The sequence below is a fragment of the Mauremys reevesii genome, linkage group 10, assembly GCF_016161935.1.
Source record: "Mauremys reevesii isolate NIE-2019 linkage group 10, ASM1616193v1, whole genome shotgun sequence".
Taxonomy (NCBI): Eukaryota; Metazoa; Chordata; order Testudines; family Geoemydidae; genus Mauremys; species Mauremys reevesii.
In genome coordinates this window covers 15,096,188-15,122,914 of record NC_052632.1, presented here as the reverse complement: position 1 = coordinate 15,122,914, position 26,727 = coordinate 15,096,188, and the positions used below count along the sequence as shown (strand labels likewise).

The window sequence follows — 26,727 nt, the reverse complement described above, 5'->3', positions numbered from 1 at the left end:
CCCCCCTGTATTGCTGTTTTGGTAGCAGCACATTAAACATAGCTCCAAGCGTCCTGGATATTCATTTCAGAAGCTGGGTTAGGACAGTCTAGGCTTCACAGCTGTTTTTCCCTAAGCTTTTAACTCACTTGATTTTTCTCCTTCTGTATGGAATAGCCTCCAGCAAAGGAGAATCCATTGCATTCTGCTTCAGGCCCTACTTGTACATATTCCTGAAGGAGGTCCGGGTATCTCCAAGCAGTCATGGGACTGGCCACTAATAGCATTTGTTAAGTGCTCTCTGATTTTCCTTACCCCGGGGAAACTGAAATGAGAATTGGTGAGGTTGAAGCTTGGAAGGAGCCTATCATGCTATGGAAGCCCACTTCCTCCTCCCCCAAACCAAACACTGAGATTTTACAGGAGAGAGAAGTTACACGCAACAGGTACAATCCACATAGCACTTAGCCACCTTGCTTTTCAGTGCAGGGAGATTTACGCACGCGGTCAGTTACGAGAAAGAGTAGTAGCATGGTCTGAACTGTAATCTCACGTGTTCCCCTGAAGTAGCCCTCTCAAAGGGATAGTTGCTCAGAGAATACAGCTGTCGTATGGTTATGGCCAGCCCACCCCTTGTAAATTTGGGAGAGGAGAAAGCTCTCAGCCGGGATTAGACTAGAATCATGGTGAGGAAGTGCATGTGATGGAAGAGCAATACACAGTATATTTCCCCCCATGCTGCTCAGGCTTAGAGGACTTCACTAGCTCCTCCAACAGCCCTTCAAGCTCCCAGAGCCAGGTCCACAATTCCTAACACAGCACAGAGTAGCCGTTCAGATTAGTTTATTTTTACAAAAGAACGCTAAAATAGTGACCATTCTCTTCACCGGGTCGGACTGACTGTGGCACACAAACCCCAGCAGGGGAACACCCATAAGACAGAACCAGGATTAGAATAGATGGAGATACATCTCGAGGAAGTTAAACTTTCTAGTGAACCCTAAGCGGCCCTCCCTATTCCCACTGCCTCTTCCCAGCCCAATGGAAGGAGGAGCTTGTAGGGCTGATTCAAACACTTGATTCCTCATTAAACCCCACAGGTGTGGAAATGGGGATTCCCGCACACTGACTACAGACAACTCCCAATAGCAATGAGCCCCCCATTTGTTCAAAAAAAGCAAGCTCGCGCTCTCAGGGACAGCAGCATGTACTACACAGTGGGCGAGAGCGCCTGTGTATCGTTATTCAAGTACTCTTTCTCTGGCTGCAGAGTTCAGCTGAGTAGCTTCTTCCGTGAATAAGTCCTGCTAAGGGGCCGCCTCCGGGAGCCTGTGTTGGAGAACGGAGACACTTCTTGGTCTGTAATGCTGTGAAAGACGTCCAGCTCATCTTCTGGAGAGGGCAGAAAGGGTTAGTGAAAATCTACCCTTTCAGGTTTACAGCTCAGCACCCGTCTCAGGAAACCCAGTACCAGTAAATGCCATTTCATTTTTAAGTCATTTTAGCCCTAAGCTACTTCCCCACCATCCCAAGCAAATGTAGCTCCGTTTTACCTGTGTGTTCTAAGGCTAAACTTCTTGGCAACAGAAGCCTGCTGGGCACAGACACAGCAAATCCTCCAGCCTTTCCCCACACCCCCCTTTCTGGGTACAGAGCCTGTGCTCTTTCCACCTCACTTAACCACAGGCAGGTCACAGGTCTACAATCTATTTGAGTGCAAGGCTTTATGAAATGACAGGTAACCAGTTACCTTTGGCACTCTTCTTCCGAGACGGTGTTTGTCCCTGGTAGAGCAGCGGGGACTGGGTCAGTGCTCGAAGACCACTAGCGGAGAGGGTGCCCTTCAGTGGTGGAGTTGAACCTGGAAAAGCACAATGAGATGTGAAACTGCAGCATTCCCACCAAGTCCTGCCCTCTGGGAAGTAGCCAAGGCCCCTGGTTACTGCAGCACAATGGAAATTTTCAAGTCAGGGCAGAGTAAAAGCCAGCTCTTGACTATTTCTTCAACAACTGCTGTTCTGAGGTTGTCAGGGGAAAGTGAGAAGTTTAGGAAGGAGCAGGAGCCAATTTGGGATAGGCACATGCAAATGATTTTACTAAAGTGATCAGCAGAGAATACAAGAACAACCATAATGGGTCAGACCAATAGCTCATCTAATCCAGTATCCTGTCTTCTGTCAGGCCAGTGCCAGATGCTTCAGAGGGATTGAACAGAACAGGGCAATTATCACATGATCTATCCCCATCATCCAGTCCCAGCTTCTGGTAGTCAGAGGTTTAGGGACACCCAGAGCATGCAGTTGTGTCCCTGACCATCTTGGCTAATGGCCAATGATGGACCTTCAGAGGTTTAGGGACACCCAGAGCATGCAGTTGTGTCCCTGACCATCTTGGCTAATGGCCAATGATGGACCTTCACTCCATGGACTTATCTTTCTTTTGAACCCAGAATATACTTTTGGCTTTCACAATATCCCTGCCAACGAGTTCCACAGGAGCTCTGTGCATTGTGTGAAAAAGTACTTCCTTATGTTTGTTTTACAACTGCTGCCTATTTTCACTGGGTGACCCCTGGTTCTTATGTGAAGGAGTAAGCAACACTTCCCTTTTCCCTTAAGCACTAACTAAGCTTTCGAGGTAACAGAATACCCAGGAAGAATTATCAGTTTGTAACTTGTAGAGCTTATTGTTTCAGGCTGTCTGCAGACTCGGACACTGCATCAGTTACACTAGCATCACAGGTAAGGGGCTCTTTGCAACCATAAGGAATAGAAACAATTCTTTTAACAAACAAACAAAAACACACCACATCTTAAGTTGTGGAACAAGGGATGGATTCCAAGGACATGAAATCCATGGGGCCTTGCTTACAATGCCGACTGACTGCCAACCCCTGTAATAAAATTAGTTGTAACTTCCAAGTCTGTTGCTGACTTGGTGTTACCACAGGCAAGGACATGTGCATATAACTGCATGTCTTATTTGAGAGTGCAGTTGCCATGACTGCATCTGAAAATAAACTGAGTGCCCAGGGCCAGTTGTCGACATGGCCATCTGCACGCAGTTGTGATGCCTGCATGTACAATTAATACGTTCTTGCATGTGCCTACTTCAGAAAAAAAACCAACCTCTTAAAAAGAGAGTTTAAAGAGCGAAATGCATAATGCGGAAAAGGGGTGAGTGGTAATAAATAAAGCTGTTGGTACCAGAGCAGGCAAGCCTAGGGGTGAGAAGCGTAGAATCATTCTCTGTATCCCATGAACCAATGCAGCATTCTTCCAGGTGGCTAATATATTGCTCAATTTAATTTAAAGTGTCCAAGGTCTGAAGCTATTACACCCCAGTCTAATACGTATGTCAGGGAGATTCCCCAGTCATATGCAGCTTACATTCCTCCCCACTCCATTACTCCTAGTTATACCACATTGCTACCACCCCAAATTACAACTCTCCTATCCTGGGTTTTAATACCCTTTCACTATGTTAAGGATAGGGACAGGGATGTGACTCCACAATCATTTTAGCCCTTAATCCCTCCCTGTAAGAGCCTCCAGCTGCCAGTCAGTTTATCCTTTTCTCTGATCTCTCTCCAATTTGTCAATATTCTGTTAGAGTTTCCCACAACAGAGGCAAATATTCTGATGCTGCAGAGCTACCTACCCAGTCCACGACATGACTGCATATATATCCCAATCAGCACTGGCCTTTTTAGCTGCAATATGGCATTATGACTCATGTCATTTGCTATCCATTTTCACCCTTCCTCATTCCAATGGCTCTGCCTTTCAAATTTCTTCTGATGTATTAGCTGCATGTTCCCAGCTGCATCTCACTTTGTTTCCTGCCTATGTTTCTAGTCCCCTCTGTATTCTGTTTTCACAGCTCCTCCAAATTTGGCATCTCTGAATTTCAGTAGGGTGACACTTGACAATTGATTACCTGAAACACTGAAGACATCGTCATCCCCTATGGAACTTTGTTGCCCAGGAGTTCTGTTTGAAGACACGGTGGTTCTACAAGGAGGCATTGTGGATATCCTCCTTTTGCTTGTGCTACTCTCATCTGTGGAAGAGCTGACCAGATCCAGGTAGTCTCTAGCTGTGCAAGACCTCTTAGCCTCCCATTTGGTTTCCTCCTCTGGAGACAGGAGGTCAAAGGTCCGCTTCCTGGATTTCAGGCCAAAAGTCCCTGTGGAAGCACCCTCATCAGCTCTGGGCTCAGTGTCACTGGGGGGTGACTGGTCCTGAAGCCTGTAAACCCCTTCCAGTTCAAAGTCAGCCAGCAGCAGAGCTTTGCTGCTGCTGCACTGGTCAGAAATTGTTCCTCCTTCTTCACTTGCTGACACATTCCCTGTACATTCTGCATGCTTCTCACATCGACCACATCCACCATTGGCATTGCTGTTTGCTGCTTTTTTTCTTCGTGGCCAGTCCTTGATGGCATCAGGGGTAGTCTTCCCTTTGTGCTTTGGAGACGGTGTCCAGGGAACTCCAGCATCCACATGAGATGGGGAGGTGGTGGTAGAGGCACAGCTAGTTGGGGTGTATGACTGGCAAATGTAGGTCTGCCCTCCACCCTTCCCAGGCGTGCTATGGGAAGAGCGAAAGCAGGACGGTGAAACACAGGCAGCTGCTAGTTTTCCTGGGTGTCTACCACACCAGGCCACAGCAAGTTCACTAAAGGGACTTTCCTCTCCACTGGGTTTGCCGGTCTTCAGTTGTGACTGTACTTCCATGGCTGAGCCAGAACCAACCTTCTTAATGCGAAGCTTAGGCAGGCCGGAAGCTTGCATCTCAAGTTCAACCTCATAAGTTGGTGGACTAGCAGAGGCCAACTTATAATGACTTTTAGGAGTAGAAAACTTTGCTGGAAGTTCAGGATTCCCTAGTCGTGCTGCAGCCTCCCGCTGCATTCTGTCTGGGGTGCAGCGCAATGAATAGGCAGGAGAGGCAGACTTTGAGGTAGCAGGCAAAGCATTCAGAACGTCAGATCTGGAGGGTTTCTTAACAGTAAGAGTCTTCGACTCTTCAGGCTCTTCTGATGGCAAAACTCTAGCTTCTGAGGCATCACTCTTTCTGCTGCCTAAGGAAGAGGAATTTAAGTGCTCACGCTCACTCACAACATCTGAGATCCGCACATGTCCTTTAGCAGAAAGCTCAGGAGACAGTTGCTTTTCCAAACTCTGGTCCTTTCTTGGGCAGGAGCCCTGAGCATCTATACTCACTAGTTCACTTCTCTCTAACATGTGGACACTTTCAGAAGCCTTGGGCTCATGAATCAGAGAGCTTTGTGCAGGAAGCCTTGTGTTACCATTACTATGATGTTTCTGCCTATTTCTAGCAGACTTCGAGAGTGAAAGAGCAGGATTTTCTTCTCCAGGTTTGGTGTGCTCAGATAGGCAGATAGGAGACCTTAGGGCTTTCCTTGGGGATGTGCCTGCGATGTTTTGAGATTTCAAAGGAGGTTTTTTAGGTGCATTAGACTCCCGGTCAAGTTCTCTTGTTTTACTGTGAGGAGGCGAATCTACGGACAGAGTCTTTATGGAAGATTCAAAAGGAGAATTAAATGAAGACGCTGTTCTCAAAGTGGCTTGGGCTTCTGGAGATAAAGCAGCAGCCACTATACTCACTGGACTCAAAGATTTTGGAGCCACACATCTGACCTTCCTGGGAGTTGCTTCCATTGGCTGAGACACTGACTCTAAATGGAAATTTGGCTGTGGATTTCTCTGAATCTCCATGCAGAGGGTCTGCCTACGAATAGAAGCTGGAGATGCTGTTTTCTGGGAGGATCTCAAGGAGCGTCTTTGAGTTTGTGGGTCTGTGAAAGATTTTTCCTTGGTAGTACAAAGCAATTGTGTTGCTGTATATGAAGCAGTTGCTGGACTGGAATCTTTTAGAGGTGACCCAAAAACATCATCAAGCACTTCATTCCCAGCCTGCTTTTCTGGAGTCTGTAACCCCACTTCCTTGTAAGAGGAGGGAAATCTCACTGGAGAAGAGTCCTTCTGATGAGTTACTTGTGCTAAACGCTCCCTCTTCCTTTCATTAGGCTCAGGTGGTGGCTTCTCCTGTCTGGAAGGAGAGAAGTACCTTCCTAAACATTTAGCCGCAGTCTGCTTAGCAGCTGGACTTTTGCCAGGGGTCTTTTCCAATGTTTTTGGTGTTCTGTGTGGAGTACAAGGGGATTTCCTTGGCATTCTACTGGCAGAGCTCAGGGGCTTCTGGGGAGTCTGAGGAAAGAGTAAGAACAGAACATACTTAAGCTGCCATTACATAGTGGTATTAACACTCATTTCTGGCGATAAAAGCATAGAAGCTGTTTGAGTAGAGCCACACAATTTAAGTCACACACAAACAGAAATAGCTATTTAAAGACGCACAAGTCTGACTAAGTACGTGTATGCAGTGTAGTTGTAGCCATGTCGGTCCCAGGCTATTAGAGAGACAAGATGCGTGAGGCAATCTCTTCTGTTGGTGAGTGAGACAAGCTTTCGAGCCACACTGTGTTCTCTCTCACCAAAGGGAAGCTGGCCCAGTAAAAGATATTTCCTCACCCACCTTGTCTCTCTAAGTACATACAAGCGGAGGGGGAGAATGTGGGAAGGTGTTTTACCTGATAGGCAACTGGTTCCTCCAAGTCTGAGCTGTTTCTTGTTTTCCTTGTTCCAAGTGACTCCTTCACTTTAGGGCTGCTCCCTTCAAGAACTGCTCCAAAGAGAAGCCTCTTGGGAGACTGGATAGTTGGGTTATCAGGATATGGTGGAATGCCTTCAAAAAGCAAAGTGCAGTTAGATTGGCACCAAGCATTGACATGGGATTGACACAGTTGTTCCTAGCACCCAGATGGTCAGAGACAATTAAAGGGCTACTGTATTGGCGCCATTTACTCTTTGCTGGCTACCCAAAGTTTCACATCCTGAGCAAAGTATTAGTTATTTTCCTGGGATAGTACAGAAAACAGTAACACTAAACAGCTGTTACTAATAGATGAACACACATATATGGAAAAAGTCCTCAAGGACAAAGCTGTTAGGATGAATGGCACGACTAAGTCCTGAACTTCTCAGTGGAATCAGTTATAATCCTTCTGAAGAAGGAAATCAGGAAAAATCCATCAAGCACTGCATTACGCTCCAACATAGAAGACCTAGGTTTGGCAGCAGCTTTAGGACTCCTGCTACTTGACAGGGTTATGTTACGTTTAATGGGTAAGGCGGTTTATTGGTTTGGGTCTGATTGTTTCCTGGCTGGCTGAGTAATAACACCTTCCTTTTCTCATAGGAGACTGGAACTACAGTGGTTCCTAACACAGACATTCCCATTACAAAAATGCTAGAGTCTGCTGGCTATAATGGATGCCATCTGGCAGTTCTTGCCACAACAGATGCCTCAGAACCCTTAAGAGTTCTGTCTGTAGTGCCAATCAGCAAATGCTTCTGCACCAGAATCTGGCAGCTAGATTACCTATGGCAGTTAATGCCAGGTAAGTGTGATCGCCAATCCCAGTACCTGTTATGTCCTGCTTAACACATGTCGTCACTTCTCGCTGTACCCAGTGTACTCGTTGCATATTCCGTGAGCTGGGCTGTGCGGTGGAGTAGAAAGAGCCTGAGTTTGTCCTATTCAGCGACAGCTGTTTGATGCGCGGACTTCTTCTTAAACCCACTTCTGGAAGTCAAGAGTAATACTATCAGGGCCTTCTCTCTCAAAACACACACCACTTCCAAAAGGAAGCTACAGCTGGCAGACAAGTGCCTCTGGAAAGGCTCTGGAGCTGTCCAACAATGATTTGTTCACTAACCCTGTCTCATGCAGGGAAGGGGCTAGTTTGTGGAACATTTGACAAAATCAGAAGATGAAAAGGGTTAAAAGGAAACCCAACTCCAACTTCAGTGGGGACTTCTAATACTAAAACATGTGCTTCCTTCCAGTCCAAACTTCTTCATAGCAAAGACCCCACCCACCCCATCTAAAGAGGTGCCTCATGGCCACGTCTCCTCCCATTCATAATCATTCAACATCCTGTGGCAACTACAACAGTTGTTTATATAGAAAAGTAATATTAGGAAAACGTGGTTTTGGCTTCTTTGGATAATAAGAGTTTTGTCTTTGGACTAGTTAATCCCACTGTTGGTTTTTGCTCTTCATTTCATCTCACCCCAAAACCAGCTTGCTGTTCTGTTCCTTAGCTGGGGGCAAGACTGTGCAACCAGTACCACGTGGTCACCTAACACTGTGTAGAACCTCAAACATTATGCTGTAGTATATTAGAGGAGAGAAATGAGGAAGTCCCAGCACAAGGCTAGGAGGTACTGTCTTTTAAATACCGCTTCAGAGGTCCAACAATCCCAAAGCATTCCTGGCAAAAGTTGAGATGTTCATAGTTGTGATATGGCCAGTTTGGAGAATTATGTTCTGCCTCCCTAAAGTTCTCATTCTTTCTTAAAAGCTCTGTATAGTTCACTGTTGCCTTCCACTCCAGGGGTGGTTGCAATGTTCTTTATATATTGTAGTTTAGGGTCCTTGGGGATCATCCAGACTAAAGTGTGCTATCTTAGTATGAACTGCAGCAAGGTAAAAAAGGAAAAGTGATCAGTCTGTATTAAATTTATACCTACCACTCATGGCTTTCTCTGGAGATTCTTCCACAATACTGATGTCAGAGCCAGGATCAGAACACCTTGGAGAAACAGTGAAAATGTTTCAGACTCCCCATAACACCATGCCTGGTTTGTGAGTATACTAAACATTTGTTTTTCAGAGCTGCAGAGAGCACCATTTGCTAACAAGGCCACATCAACAAGTTGCAAGGTAGTCTCAACGTATGATTAGTAGGCATTGCCTCCCATCAAGAGATCAGTCTGGCCACAGGATGTCCTTCCAGCTGTGGCACAGACAGGAGAACAGGCCCAACTTCAGCTGAGATTTTCCCTGGTTCTCATTAGTAACTCTCTGTATAAACCACCACCAAACCGGCCTTTGTAGGGGAACCCTAAAAAGTGGAACCCAACTTTGCCTGAGGGGCACAATGGCAACTTGATGCAAGCATGAGAGATGCACTTAATATGCATGATGAAGCAAGTGGTGGTTGTCCTCACTTAAATTGTGGGACCTGTAGTCTCCACAAGTTGTCTTCTTGTATCCACAATGCTAAATTCCATAGTACTTGTTTGGTCTGCAGTCCACATCCTGGCCACTCAGCACTTGGTTAAAAACATTTCAGAACTACCCAATACCATTCACTCACCGGCCTTTGATCTGTTTATGAAGCAGCCTCCTGGAGATCTGTTTGTGCAGCGGTGTCTCTGAGACTCTCTTGGTCAGTAGCTTGCGATGATCTGAAACTGATGATCAGACATTTAAAACCAGCCTGAGGTGGCTTGGATAGGATTGAGTGAGCAGTGTGAAGATTTTAGAGACTTACAGATCACATCTACATATTATTTAGTCTCTATTCAGGCAGGTGGGCAATTGTACACTTCAGTTTGAACCATCAAAACAACAGCCACGCTGCTCTCATGGCTCACTTCACATACAATATAAATTTTACAGTTAAAGGTGAATTTTGTATATAAAATCTTGCAACTTGCAGGGCAGACAGTCCATTCACATAACTTTTATGTTATATCCCTTTGTTCCCTTGTTTATTAGACCTAATTTAAGTCCTTATCTTGCAAATAGCTCCAATAACTACTTAAGTTGTTAGCTGTTTGGGGCAGGAACCTTGTCTTCCCATAGATCTGTGATGCACCGAGTACACCTATAATGCTATAAATAGGTAGCATTAATGTAAAAGGAGTCTGGTTTGTGCTTAACTTTAGTTGTATAATTAAGGGACTTAATAGTATAGAAATACAGATATGTTGGACTTCAGGGGCTAGCCCTGCTATCTATTGAATTGAGTTTAGTGACAGATGCATGCACAGTACCCTCACAGACATCCACATTTTAACTGTCTGCATAAGGATTCAGCCATCTCCCATTTTTCTTGTGCCACAGCAGCCAGACACATGAAAAAAGATTTCAAATCTGCCTTCAAGACAGGACGGTCAGTTATTTGCACAGATTCCATCTCTTTTATAGAGGCGTGAAGTCAGTGAAAGTTGAATGTGATGTCTGAGTGTTAAGGTACACTAAAGCAACTCTTAAAGGAAACATCCATGTAAGCAGTTTCCCAAACTTGGGACACCACTTGTGTAGGGAAAGCCCCTGGCAGGCTGGGCCAGTTTGTTTACCTGCCACGTCAGCAGGTTCGGCTGATCGCAGCTCCCACTGGTTTGCTGCTCCAGGCCAATGGGAGCTGCTGGAAGCAGTGGCCAGTACGTCCCTGGGCCCGCGCCGCTTCCTGCAGTTCCCGTTGGCCTGGAGCAGCGAACCGCAGCCAGTGGGAGCCGCGATCGACCCAACCCGTGGACGCAGCAGGTAAACAAACAGGCCCGGCCCAGCAGGGGCTTTCCCTACACAAGCGGCGTCCCAAGTTTGGGAAACACTGCATGTAAGGGTTTGTGTGGGTAGGTGTTCACTTCAAGCAATCTTAACTGATTAACAGTTTCTTTCTTTGTGAGAAAATATTTTAACTTACAGATGAAAACAGGTTTGGATTTAAATATTACCCTGCACCATTTGCAACCCAAATACTGCAGCATTGAGCTGAAAATATCATCTCCTTCATAACAGAAAGCAAATTCATTTTACTGGTAACAAGAGATGCCAGAATTTTCTTTTCTTTTTATTTTTTTTGGTTAGGGGATCAGGGGGAAGTAAATGCAAGTTTCTCTTGCAGATCCCAGACATAGGCAATTGCGTAAGCTCATATCCCACCTCTACCATCCTCATCAGAGCAGTTGCGTTTGTGTCTCAGGCCTTCCACAGCCGATACTGACTGGCTTCGAGGCATCTTCTTCAGGGACCTTTTTGATGGAGAAAGCATCTCTTCATTGAAGAGGTTCCGTCGCACCTTTGTCACCTCTGAAAGCACGAGAAAGGACAAAAAGTGAGTAGCTATACCACAAAGGTAATTCTTTCATGGGGCACTGGAGCTAGGAAGAAAGTAAACAGACCCAACACTGATAAAAGCAAATAACTTTTCAAAGGTGTGAAAAAGCCAAATAACTGAAGAGGTAGTTTGTACTGGTGAAAACAGTCACTATCCATGCCCTTCCCCAAACCCACCCTGGAGTTCTCTTATGAGGATTCCTTTTTATTTACACTTGTCAGCTACTTAGCCTTTTCTATAGGTTACAGTCAAGGAAACCCCAAGAAGGAGAAAGAAGGTAGATTGAGTTCAAAGCACCGAAAGGATCACGATTAGGACCATGGGAAATATCCACCAAAGAGAATCTGAGCTGCAGCACAGGTGGTCGTGGGGTTTGTTACCTTACATTTTATAGAACACTTGAATTTTGAAACAGACATTACCAAGTTTCTAGTTGCAAAGATACCCCCCGAACACGACACTTATGAGAGCTTTGAGAAGAATGGAGTATGAACTGCCCCCTTCATCTCTATGGGGTGGTGACTAAAGCCCAATGGTTGTTCTATCAAATATCTTTGTGATCCTCTGTGCAGGACATGAGGACAGAAGATCTAAGGAAATCGGAAGATCAAGGGAGACTGACATTTTGTATGTTTTTTGAGGCTAAACGGATTGAAATTAGTCACTTTTTATAAAATTATTCAGCAACTTACTCAACGGCCTATCAGCGTGTTGAGTGAATTCACTCATGAATGCTGACAGTTTTCCCCAAAGTTTCCACAGACTGCGGGAACATTTCCTGCAGATTTCCTGTCTCTATTAGTGGAACACTCCTGGCTCACTACAATGTACAATGAAATCAGCCGTGTGGGGAACCAATCAGCTTTCTATGGAGAAGAAAGTCGTCATACCTTGCACTGCCTCCTTCTGCAGGGGCAGCAGCTGTTGGGCTCTCTCAGTGGCAAAGTAACAGTGAGAGTTTTCCTGAAATGAAAACGTAATAAGTGTTAAACTGCTAGTTTATACTCAATCATAAGTATGAAACATTTAGACAAGAGTTTCAGTTCTCAAAAAATTCTGCCTCAGAATGATTTTGGCCTTGTGCAGCTGATACAAGGCACTTAATAGGCAAAGAACACATGCACCCACATGTGGTATCACAATGCTGCTTCACCATTGCAGCAGATACTCACACCCAATCCCCTAGGAAAGCTTTACCTTTCTAATGGGATTCTTGGGTATTTGGGGAATTTCAATCTGGCGTAAATTCTGCGATGCTTCTGTCATGCTCCTGTGTCTGGCTAATGCATTATTCCTTTAGAAAGGATACAAGAAACGAAGATACAATAAGGACAAATGTAAGTACCAGTTCTACTGATATCGGTTCTTATATGGACCATAACTTGAGTTTGTTTCTAGTGAGGCAGGCAGGTCATATTACAGACTCCATCTGTATTAGGACCGCAAGCTCTTTGGGACAGGACCTTATCTATACTGCAAGGAGCCTTAGAGTTTTTTAATCAAAACACCCAATCACCTCGGCTCAGCCACTGCAACAAGTAATCCAGTCTTGTCTTTAACTCCTCAGGTTCCCAAAGAAATATATTGCACAGTGTGATTCCTCCACAGAACGCACTTATGGACTTGGTATCTGTACAGATCTGTGACACTATTAAAATTGCAGGATATCCCAGAGTGTGCAAAACATTTAGCACACATGGAGTTAGACTGCAAATTCCTTGCTTGTGTGGGTTTCATTTAACTCCATTGTAGTCTAACTAAGAAATCTGGTGGTGATTTGATTTCTTTTAAAAAATAAACAAACACACCAACCTTGGGTATGGAACCCCTCCCAGAAGAGAAATTGGGCAACAGATCACAAAGGCAGGATTCCAGCTCATTTACCTGGCTAATCAATTTACACAATAGGCCATGATTGTTCCCATGGAGCATGATTAAGTTGTTTATATCTGGATTAATGACTAATGCTAGTTTTAAAGAAAGTAGTTTGACACATTTTTACCTAATGTGTCTTCTGGGTTTAATTTATGTCAAAGGCCCAAGCCACAATTCTCTCTTACAAGCCCATCACAGCACAGTTCCATTTCCATGGACAAAACCACCATATTCCCAGAAGCATGGCACAGCTTTTAATGTAATTTAATGGACTGAGGGCCTAAATAGCCTGAACTAATCCATTAGATACTTACCAAGATCAGCCCTGGTTAGTTATCCAGCAACCGAGCTCACCATGACGGGGACTATAGATTAGATAGCTACTCAGTCACAGGGCTGTGAACAAAATAAAACCCTCCCCCTTAGGAAATACCACCTCCTCTTTTTGGCAGATCTGGTGCGCAGCTCCTCCAACTGATGCGTCTCAGTGCTTAGGGAAGCTGTGCTGTGGGCTGGGACTGATGTCACAGATAGAGGAAGAGTTGGAGATCTGCTATCCAGAGTCATAGAGTCATCACTGAAGAAGTCAGCAGGCAGAACAGATGCCAACTTTGGAGGAATCTGCGTACCCAGACAGTAGTAAAGACCCCCAAGGGTCTTCGGTATGGAGTCCATATATCTAGAAGGTACCACCAGATATACAATATAGGTAAGCTTGGCAGAATTCAATTTTTAATTTTTACTTTTGACAGATATCAATGTTTATTTTTAAGCATTTTATTTTAATCTATTTAAATTTTCACAATGGGGGAAATTATGGGACGGTCAGACAATTATTTAACGACCGGTACTAAGATTCAAAAAATTAAAGCTTTATAACTGCTGAACTGCAGCTTGTCAAAATGGCCTTAAATCAAATTTTAATAAGTTCTCAAGCAGTCTTTTTATTGCTTTGTCTATCTGTAAATTTCAGTTAGCATCCATGTAAATATTTCTCATCAATTTGTGTGCCTATGGTGAAATCAGCATTCACTGGGGAAAAAATAATTTAACCCTTCCAAACCTAAATACATGTAAAACACACAATAGGTAGCAAAAGCCACAAAATCCACCCCTGTGAGTTTTCACTTCCAACTTTTGTACCTGTGCCTTTACCATGACTTAAAATTCTACTCGCCCTAGGCAAGAAGCCGTTTTTGATGGGCAAGTAAAATATCACGTATCTTTTCTTTAACAAATCAGGATAAAGTATGGCAAGTGGATTGCATCTGAGCTAGTACATTTTCATGACAGTTTTACAAAGCTACCTGAAATCCGTGCTAAAAAGTTTGCCATTTACCTATGACAGGTACCTAACCAAGCCTATATTCCAGTGATAACATTTAATATTTAATCATCACCATAAAGCACTTACGATACTAAGATTTCCTCAAGAAACTTTGTAAGGTACCCTGGGTCTTCAGTGAGACACAAAATACGCAGCATATCGGTCATCTGTAAGAGAAGATCAGATGGGGAGAAGTGTCACAGATCAAACACTCCAAGACCAGCCTTATGGTGTGAGCAAAGAAAATTGGGATGGGAAAGCTACATGTTCCAGGTCAACATTTCCATTCCCATCTAGAAGTCCAGCCCAGCCCTATTTACTTGCCTCCTCCACCAGTTGCTCCATTTCATCTGTGCTGCTCTGTAGCGAGGGACACTGCAGACACATCTCAAGGCGCAGAAATACCTGAAGCTGACACCTACACAGAAACAGTAAGTAATTTATTACCACTCTTTCTAGTCAGTCACATTCATGTTACTGCTCACTGACTTGAGCTTTCAAAGGTTGGTGGGGGAGGAGGAGGTTATTAATACAAAATTCATTTGGTTAGTTTTCTTTCCTTAAAAGGAGTGACATGCTCTCAAACACTGTAGTATCTTGCTGTAGTAAAGCTTTCACTGCAGTGGATATTCACTCACTTTGATACAGAAATTATCCCAGAAGATTTGCCCATAGAAATACATCTCTAGTTGTACTGCAAAATGATCTCTTAAAATAGCTAATCAAAATGGCAGTGGTTTTTAAGTTGCAGTAATTAGAATAGTGTGTCTCATACTCTCTGACTTTGGTTTCCTTGTCAGGATTGATATCATACTGTTGTCGGAGGGTTTTGCTGGTCTTCAGGAGATGACTTCGGACTCTGTCCAGACAGGCCATCTGCAAATACACAGAAACATAGCACAGGGGCTCCAAGGTACTCATCATGCAGCAAGTTCTCATTCTAACTTGTTCCGTACTATGGAAAACAACTCAATAAAAAAATCCAGGTCTTGAAGCTAGTAAAGTAGTACAAGAATGTACAATAAGGAGTAATGGGATGAAAATAAGCAAGGAAAACTTAGACTACCAGGAAAACCTGCCTGAGACACATCAGTTAGACCAGTGGTTCTCATCCTATTTACCACTGTGGGCTGCATATGCAGCTGTGTGTGTGTTATGTGGGCCTCAGCCACAAAATATATACACAACCTGTATAGCCCTGAGGAAGTCACATGGGTCACAGCTATGTGCTGATTGGGCCACGGGCTGAGAACAGCAGACGGTAGAATAATTTCCCAACAGAAGTGGCAGATATTTTAGTGGTAAGAGATTAAAAAAAAAACAACCACCACTTGTGGCAAACAATCCTGCACTGGCCTCTGGCAGAGGAAGAACTAAATGTGACACAATAGGCCTTTTCCATATCTAGTGTCTATGAATAATCTGGTGTCTGAAAGGAAACCAATTCAATATCATTGCAATTCATCCACACACGTGGGTTTATCTGTACTAAAATGTAGCTAATATAAGCACTAGGAGGCAGGAAAGTGTGCAGACATAGATCTGGTTTTGACTGGAGGACCCTCAAAAGAACTTTGGAATTTTGTATCTTCCACACTCTACTTCCCCCTTCAATTATTTGTGAACTGACCAATTTTTGTTTCTAAATAACCTTATGAACCCACAACTCTCCAACTGTTGCTTCAAATATGAACTTAAATACATTTTCTTTTGAATCAGTACCAAATCAGTTTTTAGTTTACAAACAATTTTCCAGAGAACTCCATGGCAGTACAGTGGAGTTGCATCATAGGCGCATTTAACTTACGCGATTTTAACTATACGCGCTCGGCAAAACAAAAACAAAAAACAATTTAAATACTGTACTTGTAGTGCGGGCGATTCTGCCCGCCATTCCACTCAATGAGCGTTTGACTATACACGATTTTTGCCTTACGCGCTGACTTTAGAACCTAACCCCCGCGTAAGATGCGACTCCCATGTACATTTCTTATAACTATCTGATTCTTGTATAAATGAGCCAGTTCAGGCAGAAAAGCTCAGGTTTGTGTGTGTGCACGTGAACTGGCTCATTTATATACACACACACATACACGATGAAATAATTCTAGAATTTAGTGAGTTTTTCCTTTAATCTCGTACTTCAGCAGTGATTCTGGCATGTAATTTTAACCAAACACTCACATCTCTAGAGTTCAAGAGCCTGGAGACATAGATCTTTATCCACACATGGAAATAACTGGAGAGACCTGTGTCACTGAAAGCACAGCCTCAGCATATGCATTTGTCAACAGATTTGCCTACCTCTCTTTCTTTGGCATCTTTTGGTTTCAGAAAGCTTTTAATGGCTGTGACCATATTCCGTGCACACACAAACATCAGAAATTCTCCATTAACCACAGCCTCTTGGTAATTTGCAGTTAAATGGGAAAGCATCTCCTCCTCAGTTTTGAAATCTGCAAGGTAAGCAGAGCAAACTAACGCTAAGCAAGAGGTAATGAATGGGCAGATACAGCTGTCCTTTCCAATAACCAGGCCCATGTAACAGAGTGAGGTTGTAACAGCAGTTCTCTTGCAACACGATGGCCAGGCCAACCGAAGATTTACAACAGAAGTCCCTCAGGAATCCTCAACTCAGACCCAAGGCAGGTGAACCGATAAAACTCTTAGTCCTTCTCAGACCAAAACAGGCTTCCAGACTACCTCTAATATGCTAGTGACAGACACCAAGCCCTGGGGGCAGCAAGGCCCTGAAAGACCTACTGTCTGGAGTGGCAGGTGCTATGCTAGCCTCCCCACATGCACACAGGACTATTCCTAAACATCAGGGACGGGCAAACTTTTTGGCCCGAGGGCCACATCAGGTTTTGAAAATTGTATGGAGGGCCGGTTAGGGGAGCCTGTGCCTCCCCAAACAGCCAGGCATGGCCTGGCCCTGCCCCCTATTCAACCCCCCGCCCAGCTTCTCACCCTCCAACAGTCCTCCCGCCCCATCCACACATCCCCTGCTCCCTGTCCCTGACTGCCCCCCGCCACCCCATCCAACCCCTCCTCTCTTTCCTGATGCCCCCCCCGGGACCCCTGCCCCATGCAACCACCCCTTCTCCCTGTCCCCTGATCACCCCCAGAACCCCTGCCCCCCATCCAACCCCCCCCCTTCCTGACTCCCCCCCCGGAACCCCTGCCACCATTCAACCCCTTATTCCCCCCACCCCGACTCCTATCCACACCCCCACCCCCTGACCACCACCCCGAACTCCCCTGCCCTCTATCCAACCCTCCCTGCTCCATTACCGCACTGCCTGGAGCACTGGTGGCTGGCAGCGCTAAAGCCGCACTGCCCAGCTGGAGCCAGCCACGCCACGGCACAGCACAGAGCACCAGGTCAGCCCGGGCTCTGCAGCTGCGCTGCCCCAGGAGCTCACAGTCCTGCCATCCAGAGCACTGTACCAGCAGTGCAGTGAGCTGAGGCTGCGGGGAACAGTGGGGGAGGGGCTGGGAGCTAGCCTCCCGGGCCAGGAGCTGGACAGGAGGGTCCTGTGGGCTGGATGTGGCCCGCGGGCCGTAGTTTGCCCACCTCTGCTATACATAATAGCAGTAAAAAACTATAGTACTGTAGCTGGCAGAGCCTTCACTTCCAAATTATGAAAACAAATGCCAACACATCAGATTAAAATGAAATCCTGCCTGGGCTCCTGGGGCTTTAGCCTCAGTGCCACCCAGTCACATTCCTCCTCAAAATCCCAAGAGGGAGGACAGGAATAGATCAACACCAGAGGTAGCTTCACGGGGCCTTTCCTTGCCTCAGAATAATGCTTAAGACAAGAAAGCCCCCCATTTCATGGGCATAACTAAGGAATATGGGTATATTTCCACCTACACCTAGATGCTTGGACATCTTTATTTCCCATATGCAGTCTCACATTGCTTTCAATTATTTTCCAACTGGAGGAGTAACTAACCACATCCTAACAAAATTATACAGTCCAATAGGTCAGTATAAAGGTCTAAAAAGCAAGCCTCAAGAGGGAAAGATCTTCACCTCCACTGCCGTGAAGAGATGGAATCTCGAGAGTGCCCCAAACCTGAACCTGCTGCCTAGCTGTGCACTTTACCTAATTGCTCTGCTCTGCCCCATCACAAACATCAGAGCTGATAAACCAGTCTGACATGTACCTATGGAGATTTTCAGCACTCTTCGATTTTCTTCCAGCTTATCATCTGATCTCCGTAACAGCTTCTGGGGTACCTTCTCACCAGCTGCTGGTGGCACTCCGTCTGGCTGAAACTTTTGAGCCTTTACATTCAGCCTTGCTACATTCAACATCTGCAGGGAGCGGGACATAGTCTTCATCTTCTGTCTGACGGGAGTCCGGGGGACCCCCCCTGCAGGATTACAAAAGGTTAAATTCTCATCAGGCACAGAGGAGTTGGAATTCAGACAGAGTGATCACAAGACACCATCCGACAGAACACTGGCACCACAAGACAGGCCAGATGCTGCATTGTTAAAATAAATTTTTGGTTGTTTAAAATGTAAATTTCAATACAGCAATGTTAGCTTCCCTCAGCACAGTGATGGGGCAATAAGAATTCAGAACATGAGGGAAAAACTCAGGCAGGTGGTTCTGACAGTTTCACTAGGCTCAGCCTCCTTTTTGAAGAGTGAATCTCCAGTTAACCTAGGAAGGAACAGAGACTGCTAACTGTTTTCAGTTAGCTTGCCACACTATGATCTTGGAACGTATGCAATACACATACACAATGTAATCATAATGTATAGGTACACTGCTCTCAAACAGTTATTCCGGGCACCTGGCCTTTGGACTGTGCTCAGTGCTTTCTATAAGAGAAATGGTACTAGAGGGGCAAACCCACTAGTGATTCAAAAAGGAGCCAAGGGTAAGTAGCTTCATCTTAGAGTAAGGATGAGGGTACCATGTTACACAAGGAGGGGAACGTTAGAGCAAGCTCAGCTTCCTGTTTTCAAGACAACAGTTGTATCCTGGACTAAGTCCAGGCTAGAAGCCAAACTGTTTCTAGCTCAGAACATGATTTTTACCAGCTTAACAAAAGGTTTCCCCAGTTTGTTGTTTCAAAATGGGCTCTCAAATTGAGAGGGGAAAATGGCTTAAAAAATTAAAAATTCTTTAAAGGTTCTGTCATTCCTACCTCCCTCTCCTCAGCCTCTTTCTCCTTAAGAGTCAGGCTCATGTCTTCTGAATAATTTCAATACATTTTTGTTTACCAACAGTGAAGGACAGACGATATAAATCCATATATATGAGTTACGGTGGGGACAAGCACCCGACTGACTTGTAAACAGGGAGATACAGTTTTTTAATTTTAAAAAGCAAACCACATTTCAGTGCTTTTTGGGCATTTTCTCCTAATTTTTAAATGTACATTTTAGAGATTTTCTGCTTCAGTGAAGAGAGAATGATGATTAAGTGGTATATTTGTTGCAGGCAAGCAGCTTGAAAATCCTGAGTACAGAGTCTAATTAGAGCAGAGGGTTTATAATACAGAGTATAGAAATCTGCATATTAACCGAAATGTCACTGAGAAATAGCTATACAGGGATTATATGATTCAGATGCTACCAGAGTGGAGCTGCTTAACTGGGTAAAAACCCTAGTTCTGCATTAGAGACTAAAGCATCCTTCCCTATGTCAGAAAGAATTCAATTTCTTTAATATGAGGCTGCTTCTTATTTATATAACTCCACCACTATATCCCAGCTAGGTAAACTTCCCCTGAAAATGTAGGGGATTAGCAGCCCAAGACATTCATAAAGTATCCCTGAATTATTATACTGAAATGTCTAATGCTTAAATATTATGAGAAGAAAGTTGGTTAAAATGTTTTCTTAATTTTTTTAAATTAGAACAAAATGGAGAAGATGTGATGTCATGTTAGTTGTGGGCATATACATGAGATGTCCAGAAGGAATAGGCAACTAAAGTGCAGAGATTTGCATATTGCATGGTTATTGAAAATGGTTTTGCCAATAACTACAGCTTCGCTTGGCTCCAGCTGGGGCTCAGGGTTCATTTTATGCATAAATAACATTGCCCTTTAATAAACCCGCTACACTGCCACCATCTGAGGCAGCTCAGAACTGTGCCTTTGCTCAGGGAAGGTCAGGTGTTCAAATTTCATGTTAACAAGAATGTTGCTGCAAAATGCAGCAGACCATAGGATGATGGGAAAGCTCAGCACTCACACAATCCTAGTCTAGACATACGTCTTTTTTTGTGGTCCCTTGGCTCAGCTGTGGCAGATGCTTCACTAGATTTTCTCTGGTAGAACTCAGACAGACAGTGTGTCAGCTCCATTTCAGGCTGGGAGGCCTCTTCCTTCTCAGTAGCAGAAACAGCCTGCAGCAGCCTGTACAAAAGTCAAAGCAATTAAAAACAATGTCAGCAGAAGCAGGGAATGAGAGGAATTCCTTACTCCCACTGCAGGTTGCCCACCCACCCTCATCTCAGGAAAGTTCAGCCTGATCCCCTGCACACTACCTATTAGAGAACCCCGCTTTCTCCAAACTGCTTGCTCTCAAAACCTTGCCTAGAGTGTGTGTGCTGGCACAGAGAAAAAGGAAAACATTTTTCGTTTATGCTAAGCACGTGACGCTCAGAAAAAAAATAAGAATTTAGAACAGACACGTCACCGACCAATGCCAAGAACACAGTTTCAGATCATCTAATCATATCCCGAGCCTCGGTAAGTATTTTTGCATGTTTCACACAGCAAGCCCTTTAGGAGGATTTCACTATAGTCAGTCAGCATTCACAGGGCACCAGTAAGCATAAATAGGAAGAAAGGTCCTTCTTAATGAGCCAATTGACTTCACTGTATTGCCCTGGATTTTATTAAACCTTAAGGGGTGAAGTCTACGGTATCTCTGTCTCATTTTGGTGTCCTAGAAATACCTATCATCACAGCATCAAAGGACATAGGTCTAGTTCAGGGGTTCTCAAACTTCATTGAACCATGACTCCTCTCTGACAACAAAAATTACTACATGATGGAAGGAGGGGGAACCAAAGTCTGAACCTGCCAGAGCCCCGCTACCTTGGGCACGGGCAGGGCAAAGCCAAAGCACTTCAGTCCCAGGCAGGGGTTCTGTAATCTGAGCCCCATCGCCTAGCGCTGAAGCCCTCAGGCTTCAGCTTTGGCCTTGGGCGGTGGGGCTCAGGCTTCATTCAGTTTCAGCTCCAGGCCCCAGCAAGTCTAAACCAGCCCTGATGACACCATTAAAATAGGTTCCCGACCCACAGTTTGAGAACTGCTGGTCTAGTTTTTAGAACAAGGGAGCACTAGTCAGGATTCCTGGATTCTAGCCCTGGTTCTTACTCCTCTGTAAAGCAGGTACACTAACATCTACCTATTTAACAAACAATGCAAGTATTAGATAATTATGTAGAGTTTTAGAGATTAGTTAGAGAAGTGTAAGTGACATTCCCTGGACTAAAGTAACAATGTCTAAATGATATACAGGGATAGGTCAAAGAGAATTACCTGAATGACTCCATTAAATCTGAACTTGCTCCACAGATGTTCGATAGAGAGTACCACCCTTCAACTACTGCAGGATTCCAGCCATCTGTGCGGGACAGTTCTTGCTGGACCCACTCTGGGACTGAAGTCTCTTCTGGACAGAAAGGCAAAAGTTAGAATGAAACTAAGGAAATTTCAAGTGGCCTCAGCACTCTCAAAGCCTTCTACTACCTGGCACATGTCACTGAGCCTTACCAATAAGCATAGTAAAGCAAATGCGCAGTCAACAACAACACTCACCACCACCACCACAGTAGCCTGGGGTCCAGCAAACTTGGACCCTGGAAGATAGCCAGAGGGAGCAAGCCTCATCGCCCAGACACACTCCACTAGGAACACCAATTTTCAATCTCTAAGAATTCAGACCTAGGGACTACCAAAGGAGATTCATTTTGCATTCTACACACTTACCAGAACTAGCTAGATCATCTCTGATTGAAGTATCAACTTGACTCAACACACTGCTCACAACTTCTGGGAGATGAAAGGCATAGTCCTGGGAAGAACTCTTGGTCACAGCTCCTTGGAGGAGACATCTCTGAACTTCAGCAGCCTTTTCAGTGCAGAATAGGGTAAGGACGGCAACAGTGTCAGAGAGCGGGGATAAAATTCCAGTGCGGGGGAACCAAACTTCAGATGGAGACACTTCAGCAATCTACATGAAGGGAAAAGACATCTAGGTTATCTAGAAATACAAAGACATACTAAACAGCCTTCGGAAGGCAGAAGGGGCAGCTCACAACTAAGTTAGAGACTGAATTTTTTTTTTAAAAGTTTCCACATTTAGAACAAAAAATGAGCTTGTGGAGCAGGCTATCATAATATTTATCAAACTACTAAGATAGCCCTCATCACTGCAATATGAGTTTCTGCTATTTCTTGGCTAGAGAGCTAAGTACAGGAAGGAACATTTACCATGTGTAGTTCTTCGGTAATTAGCCATCTTACAAGCTGTTGAAACAACGTGTCTTGTTCTGATTGTCCTGCCTGGGAGCTCTGCAGTATCCAGCTCTCAGTGAGGAAGCTGTCAGCCTTCACCAAATTCCAGTCTGTCAGGGTGCCTTTCAGGAAGATGCTGACTGGACTCTGGAAGTGTCTCTGGTTCATGGCTATGGGCTCCAAAATCACTGCACATCTCCACTGCTTCTCTACTCCTATTCAAGGTGGGGAAAAAAAAAAAAAACACACAATGGGTGAAGGAACAGAAGACTCAGCAGCAGGTGTACAAAAAGCTCATAGATTAGGCAGCCAGTGGCTCTGTGGTAAGTATGCTATGGGACCAGAGGGAAGATCTGAACTTTTGTGGTCCTGAACACAAGGGCTGAGAGCACTGTAGAAACAGCAAACTCAGCTCATGTTGGGGAAAAACAAGCACTGCATATCCCTTGGAAAGCTACACCTGCAAGCTGATCTGATCAGCTTTGAAGGAGGTCTCCCATTCAGCTCTCTTTGGCCAATGGAAAGCAAAGGGAAAGTGGTACAGATTAAAGAGAGGGGATCTCCACACAGGAACCCACACACATGCATGTGCACAAGGCTCTGCAATAGGTACAGGTACTTCACAAGGTCCCAAATCAGGCTCCTGTCCATTACTTATCTGTATTCATTCAGAAACAGCGCAACAGAGTCTGACAGTTATATTTTGGCTGGGCAGAATTAAATTTGTATTTTTTTATAATGTCAACAGATATTAGTTTATTTTAGAGCATTTTTAATTTTTTATTAATTTAAGTTTTCACAATGAGGAAAATTATGGGGGGGGGTCAAACAATAGAGGAAGTCAGACACTAATTATTTAATGGCAGACACAGATTCAAAAAGTTAAAGCTTTATAACTGATAATACAATTCATCAACATCACATATCAAAATATACACCATAAATACCCTAGAATCAAACTCTAAGAAGTTCTCAAGAAGCATTTTTCATACTTCATCCATCTGTAAATTTTGATTATTATAGATGGAAATACTGTTTCCTTGGTTTATGTGTATACAGGGGCGGCTCTAGCAATTTCGCCGCCCCAAGCATGGCGGCCCGCCGCGGGGGGCGCTCTGCCGGTCGCCGGTACCGCGGCTCCGGTGGACCTCCCGCAGGCATGCCTGCGGATGCTCCACCGAAGCCGTGGGATCAGCGGACCCTCCACAGGCGAGCCTGCGGGAGATCCACCGGAGCCGCCTGCCATCCTCCCAGCGACCGGCAGAGCGCCCCCCCGCGGCATGCCGCCCCAAGCACGCGCTTGGCGTGCTGGGGCCTGGAGCCGCCCCTGTGTGTATATATGGTGAAACTGACATTTACCCATAAAAACTTAATCCTTCCAAGCCTAGTTTTGTTGGCTCACATATGAGTCTGTTCAGGGTGCTGTCTTTCTATTTGACTTTCATCATTTGAGATCTCCTTAAATAACTGGAGTCCTCTTCATGTGCTCTTAGCAAGAGGAAAGCCTCATGGCTCTGGTCTCTAACAGAATCCATTATTAATTATAGCCTAGCCACCCCTTCCATTACCATGCTTGCTGAGGAATAATGCTCCTTCCTGCTGCGGAAATGATGCTTGGAATACAGAAGGCTTAGAGAGCAGGCAGTTCAAGGCTGAAGCAAAGGGCAGGATTGTGGTCCATGGCACAAACTGTGGCTTAGCAGAGCTGGACTCTCTACAAAAGAGAGGGGCTGCCTCTGTTCTGTGGTGACTCAAACCCTGAATTAAGGTCTCGGATGGCAAAATGATGCCCCCCACCAGACGGATCAGTTCAAAGATTGTCCAGTACCCAGCATGATCTGGAGAGTCTAGCACCTGAAATGAAACAAGGAAACAAGTTAGTACTGGCAATAAGATTATCATTATCAGGAAATTTAAATAATTTGTCATGTTTTTAGAGAAAATGTTGCAAGAGAATGTCTAAGAAGGTACTGGGACAAGGGATGGCCTATTTGTCTTTTTCCTTCTTAAATCTAGCTTCCTGCATCCTTAACTTTTATGCATAATTATACTTAGCACTTCAATACAGCAGGTTCTTCAAGTGCTTTACAATCATTATCTAGCAAATCCTCACAAGCACCCTGCAAGGAAGGTATTATCAACCCTATTTAACAAGGTAAGGCCAGTTTTCAAGCTTGGATGCCTGAATTTAGGCACCCACTTATTTAAGCACCTGCAGGCTGTTTATTAAAGCACCTACACTCCCACTTAAGTCGATGGATGAGGCATCCTACAAATAAGCACTTTGTCGCAATTTGCCATCTTACAGTGTTCCTAAATCTAAACAAAGGTAATTGCCATTCCAGTCATGGGCCTCAGCTGAGCAGGGATGCCCATTAGCTATTAAGCAGCTAATTCTACTCATTTCATTTGTAATGAAAGTCACCCCCCACCAAAAGGTTAAACTATAAAGCCACCTGACATCATTCCGTGCAGTTGGATAACTGGTAGAGGATGGTATACTATCATTGGGCTGCATTCTCTCTCATTACCTTGGACCATTCAGCAGTGTCCACCCAATACAGAGTAATTTTCTGGCCTGCAATCATCTCCTGGACTCTCTTGGGTAAAAGTTTCTCTGCCACCTCTTGAGAAGAGGGCAAATCACAGCAGGAATGGACATCACTTCCAGATACAAACTGCAGTAGCTCCCTCTGAGAATGAGGGCAGGGAGAGAAAAGAAAGATGGCATTCACAAAGCCCTCAGAGGGCATGTGGCTCTCAAGTGGCTCATCCGGGGCTACAATCAACCTGCTCTTCTGGCTTCTCAAGAACGGTTTGGCTGGTGAGGTGATCTCAGGTCGATCCCACTGGTAATCCAGTAGTGTTTCCTTCAGCACATTCTGGGTGAGGGTGGCTCTGGGCGCTGGGCCAGGTAAGTGAGATTTGTGGCTCTGCACCCCAAACCTGGTCTCCAGTTCTTCCTCAAAGTCTTCCCAGCTGCGGGGCCCAAGCTCACGGAAATCACCCACCCGTGAGGCTCTGCCTCGGGCGCCCAGCGAGTCAAAGAACTTGAAACCCCATCGGACCTTGGCCAGGCCAAACCTGCAGCCCAAGTAGTTGAGAATCCTCAGGCAGCCCAGCTGCAGTTGGTTCTTCTGCATGGAGCTGGCCACATCCAGTAGAAAAACCACATTGTGGGAACAGGTCATGTTGCCACTGAAAGAGCAGTCCAGTCACAAAGCACCTCAGGCAGCAACCCCCCAACCCCGCTCACACCCTGCTCTTCCCTACCCCCCCCCAACGCACGCACCTTGCTGCTCCCCAAGCTAGCCCCGCACACAGGCTATTGTCCCTCAGCTGCCCCCGCACACACCCTGCCCCCACGCACACAGGCTATTGTCCTCAGCTGCCCCCGCACACACCCTGCCCCCACGCACACAGGCTATTGTCCTCAGCTGCGCTATTGTCCCTCAGCTGCCCCCGCACACACCCCTGCACACAGGCTATTGTCCTCAGCTGCCCCCGCACACACCCTGCTCCCTCCCACGCACACAGGCTATTGTCCCTCAGCTGCCCCCCCCCACGCACACACCCTGCTCCCTCCCACGCACACAGGCTGTTGTCCCTCAGCTGCCCCCCCCCCTATGGCTAGAGGGGCTCCCTAGCCCCAGAGCCAACGACTCCCCTAGGGGCCTCCTCGACTCCACCCTGGTCGCCCCGCGTACTCGCCGCCCCCGCCCGGCAGCCCCGGGCCCCCCTCAAGGTGCCACCACCGCCATTGCAATCCTCTTTTGCCCCAATCCAACTGCTCGCGCGCTCATCTTCCCCGTGCTCCCATTGGGTCCCGGTTACCCTCATCCCGCTTCTCCATTGGGCCGAATCCCCTCAAGCCCCGCCCTCTCGCGATGTTTGTGTGACCCCTGTCCTCACCTCACGGGCTTCTGATTGGCTCCTGCTGAATAGGCTCCGGGCGGAAGTACCCGGGCGGCGCAGTCTCCTCAGGAGTCCCTATTCCACTCCACGTTGATAGGTCCGACCGCAAGGGATTCTGGCTGCGATTGGCG

At 45.6% G+C, this 26,727-nt stretch overlaps 1 protein-coding gene across 6 annotated transcripts; it reads right to left on the bottom strand.

Annotated features, from left to right (window-relative positions):
• Positions 1-613: 613 nt before the first annotated feature.
• TICRR (TOPBP1 interacting checkpoint and replication regulator) lies at positions 614-26,727 on the bottom strand. 6 transcript variants are annotated; one of them, XM_039490839.1, is made up of 23 exons: positions 26,594-26,727; positions 25,213-25,828; positions 24,250-24,535; positions 22,658-22,896; positions 22,154-22,397; positions 21,704-21,836; positions 20,406-20,569; positions 18,356-18,565; positions 16,484-16,635; positions 14,955-15,055; positions 14,504-14,597; positions 14,267-14,346; positions 13,289-13,531; positions 12,175-12,271; positions 11,868-11,940; positions 10,803-10,949; positions 9,229-9,325; positions 8,600-8,661; positions 7,491-7,649; positions 6,595-6,749; positions 3,919-6,211; positions 1,730-1,840; positions 614-1,371 (listed from the first exon to the last, which is right to left on the bottom strand). In XM_039490839.1, exons 2-23 carry the CDS (start codon positions 25,822-25,824, stop codon positions 1,253-1,255), a joined length of 5,871 nt encoding a protein of 1,956 aa, XP_039346773.1. In that variant the 5' UTR covers positions 25,825-25,828; positions 26,594-26,727; the 3' UTR covers positions 614-1,252. The 6 variants fall into 6 exon arrangements, with proteins under 6 accessions (XP_039346773.1, XP_039346774.1, XP_039346770.1 ...); XM_039490840.1 differs by having other exon boundaries at positions 25,213-25,374; XM_039490836.1 differs by having other exon boundaries at positions 25,213-25,879; positions 26,594-26,721.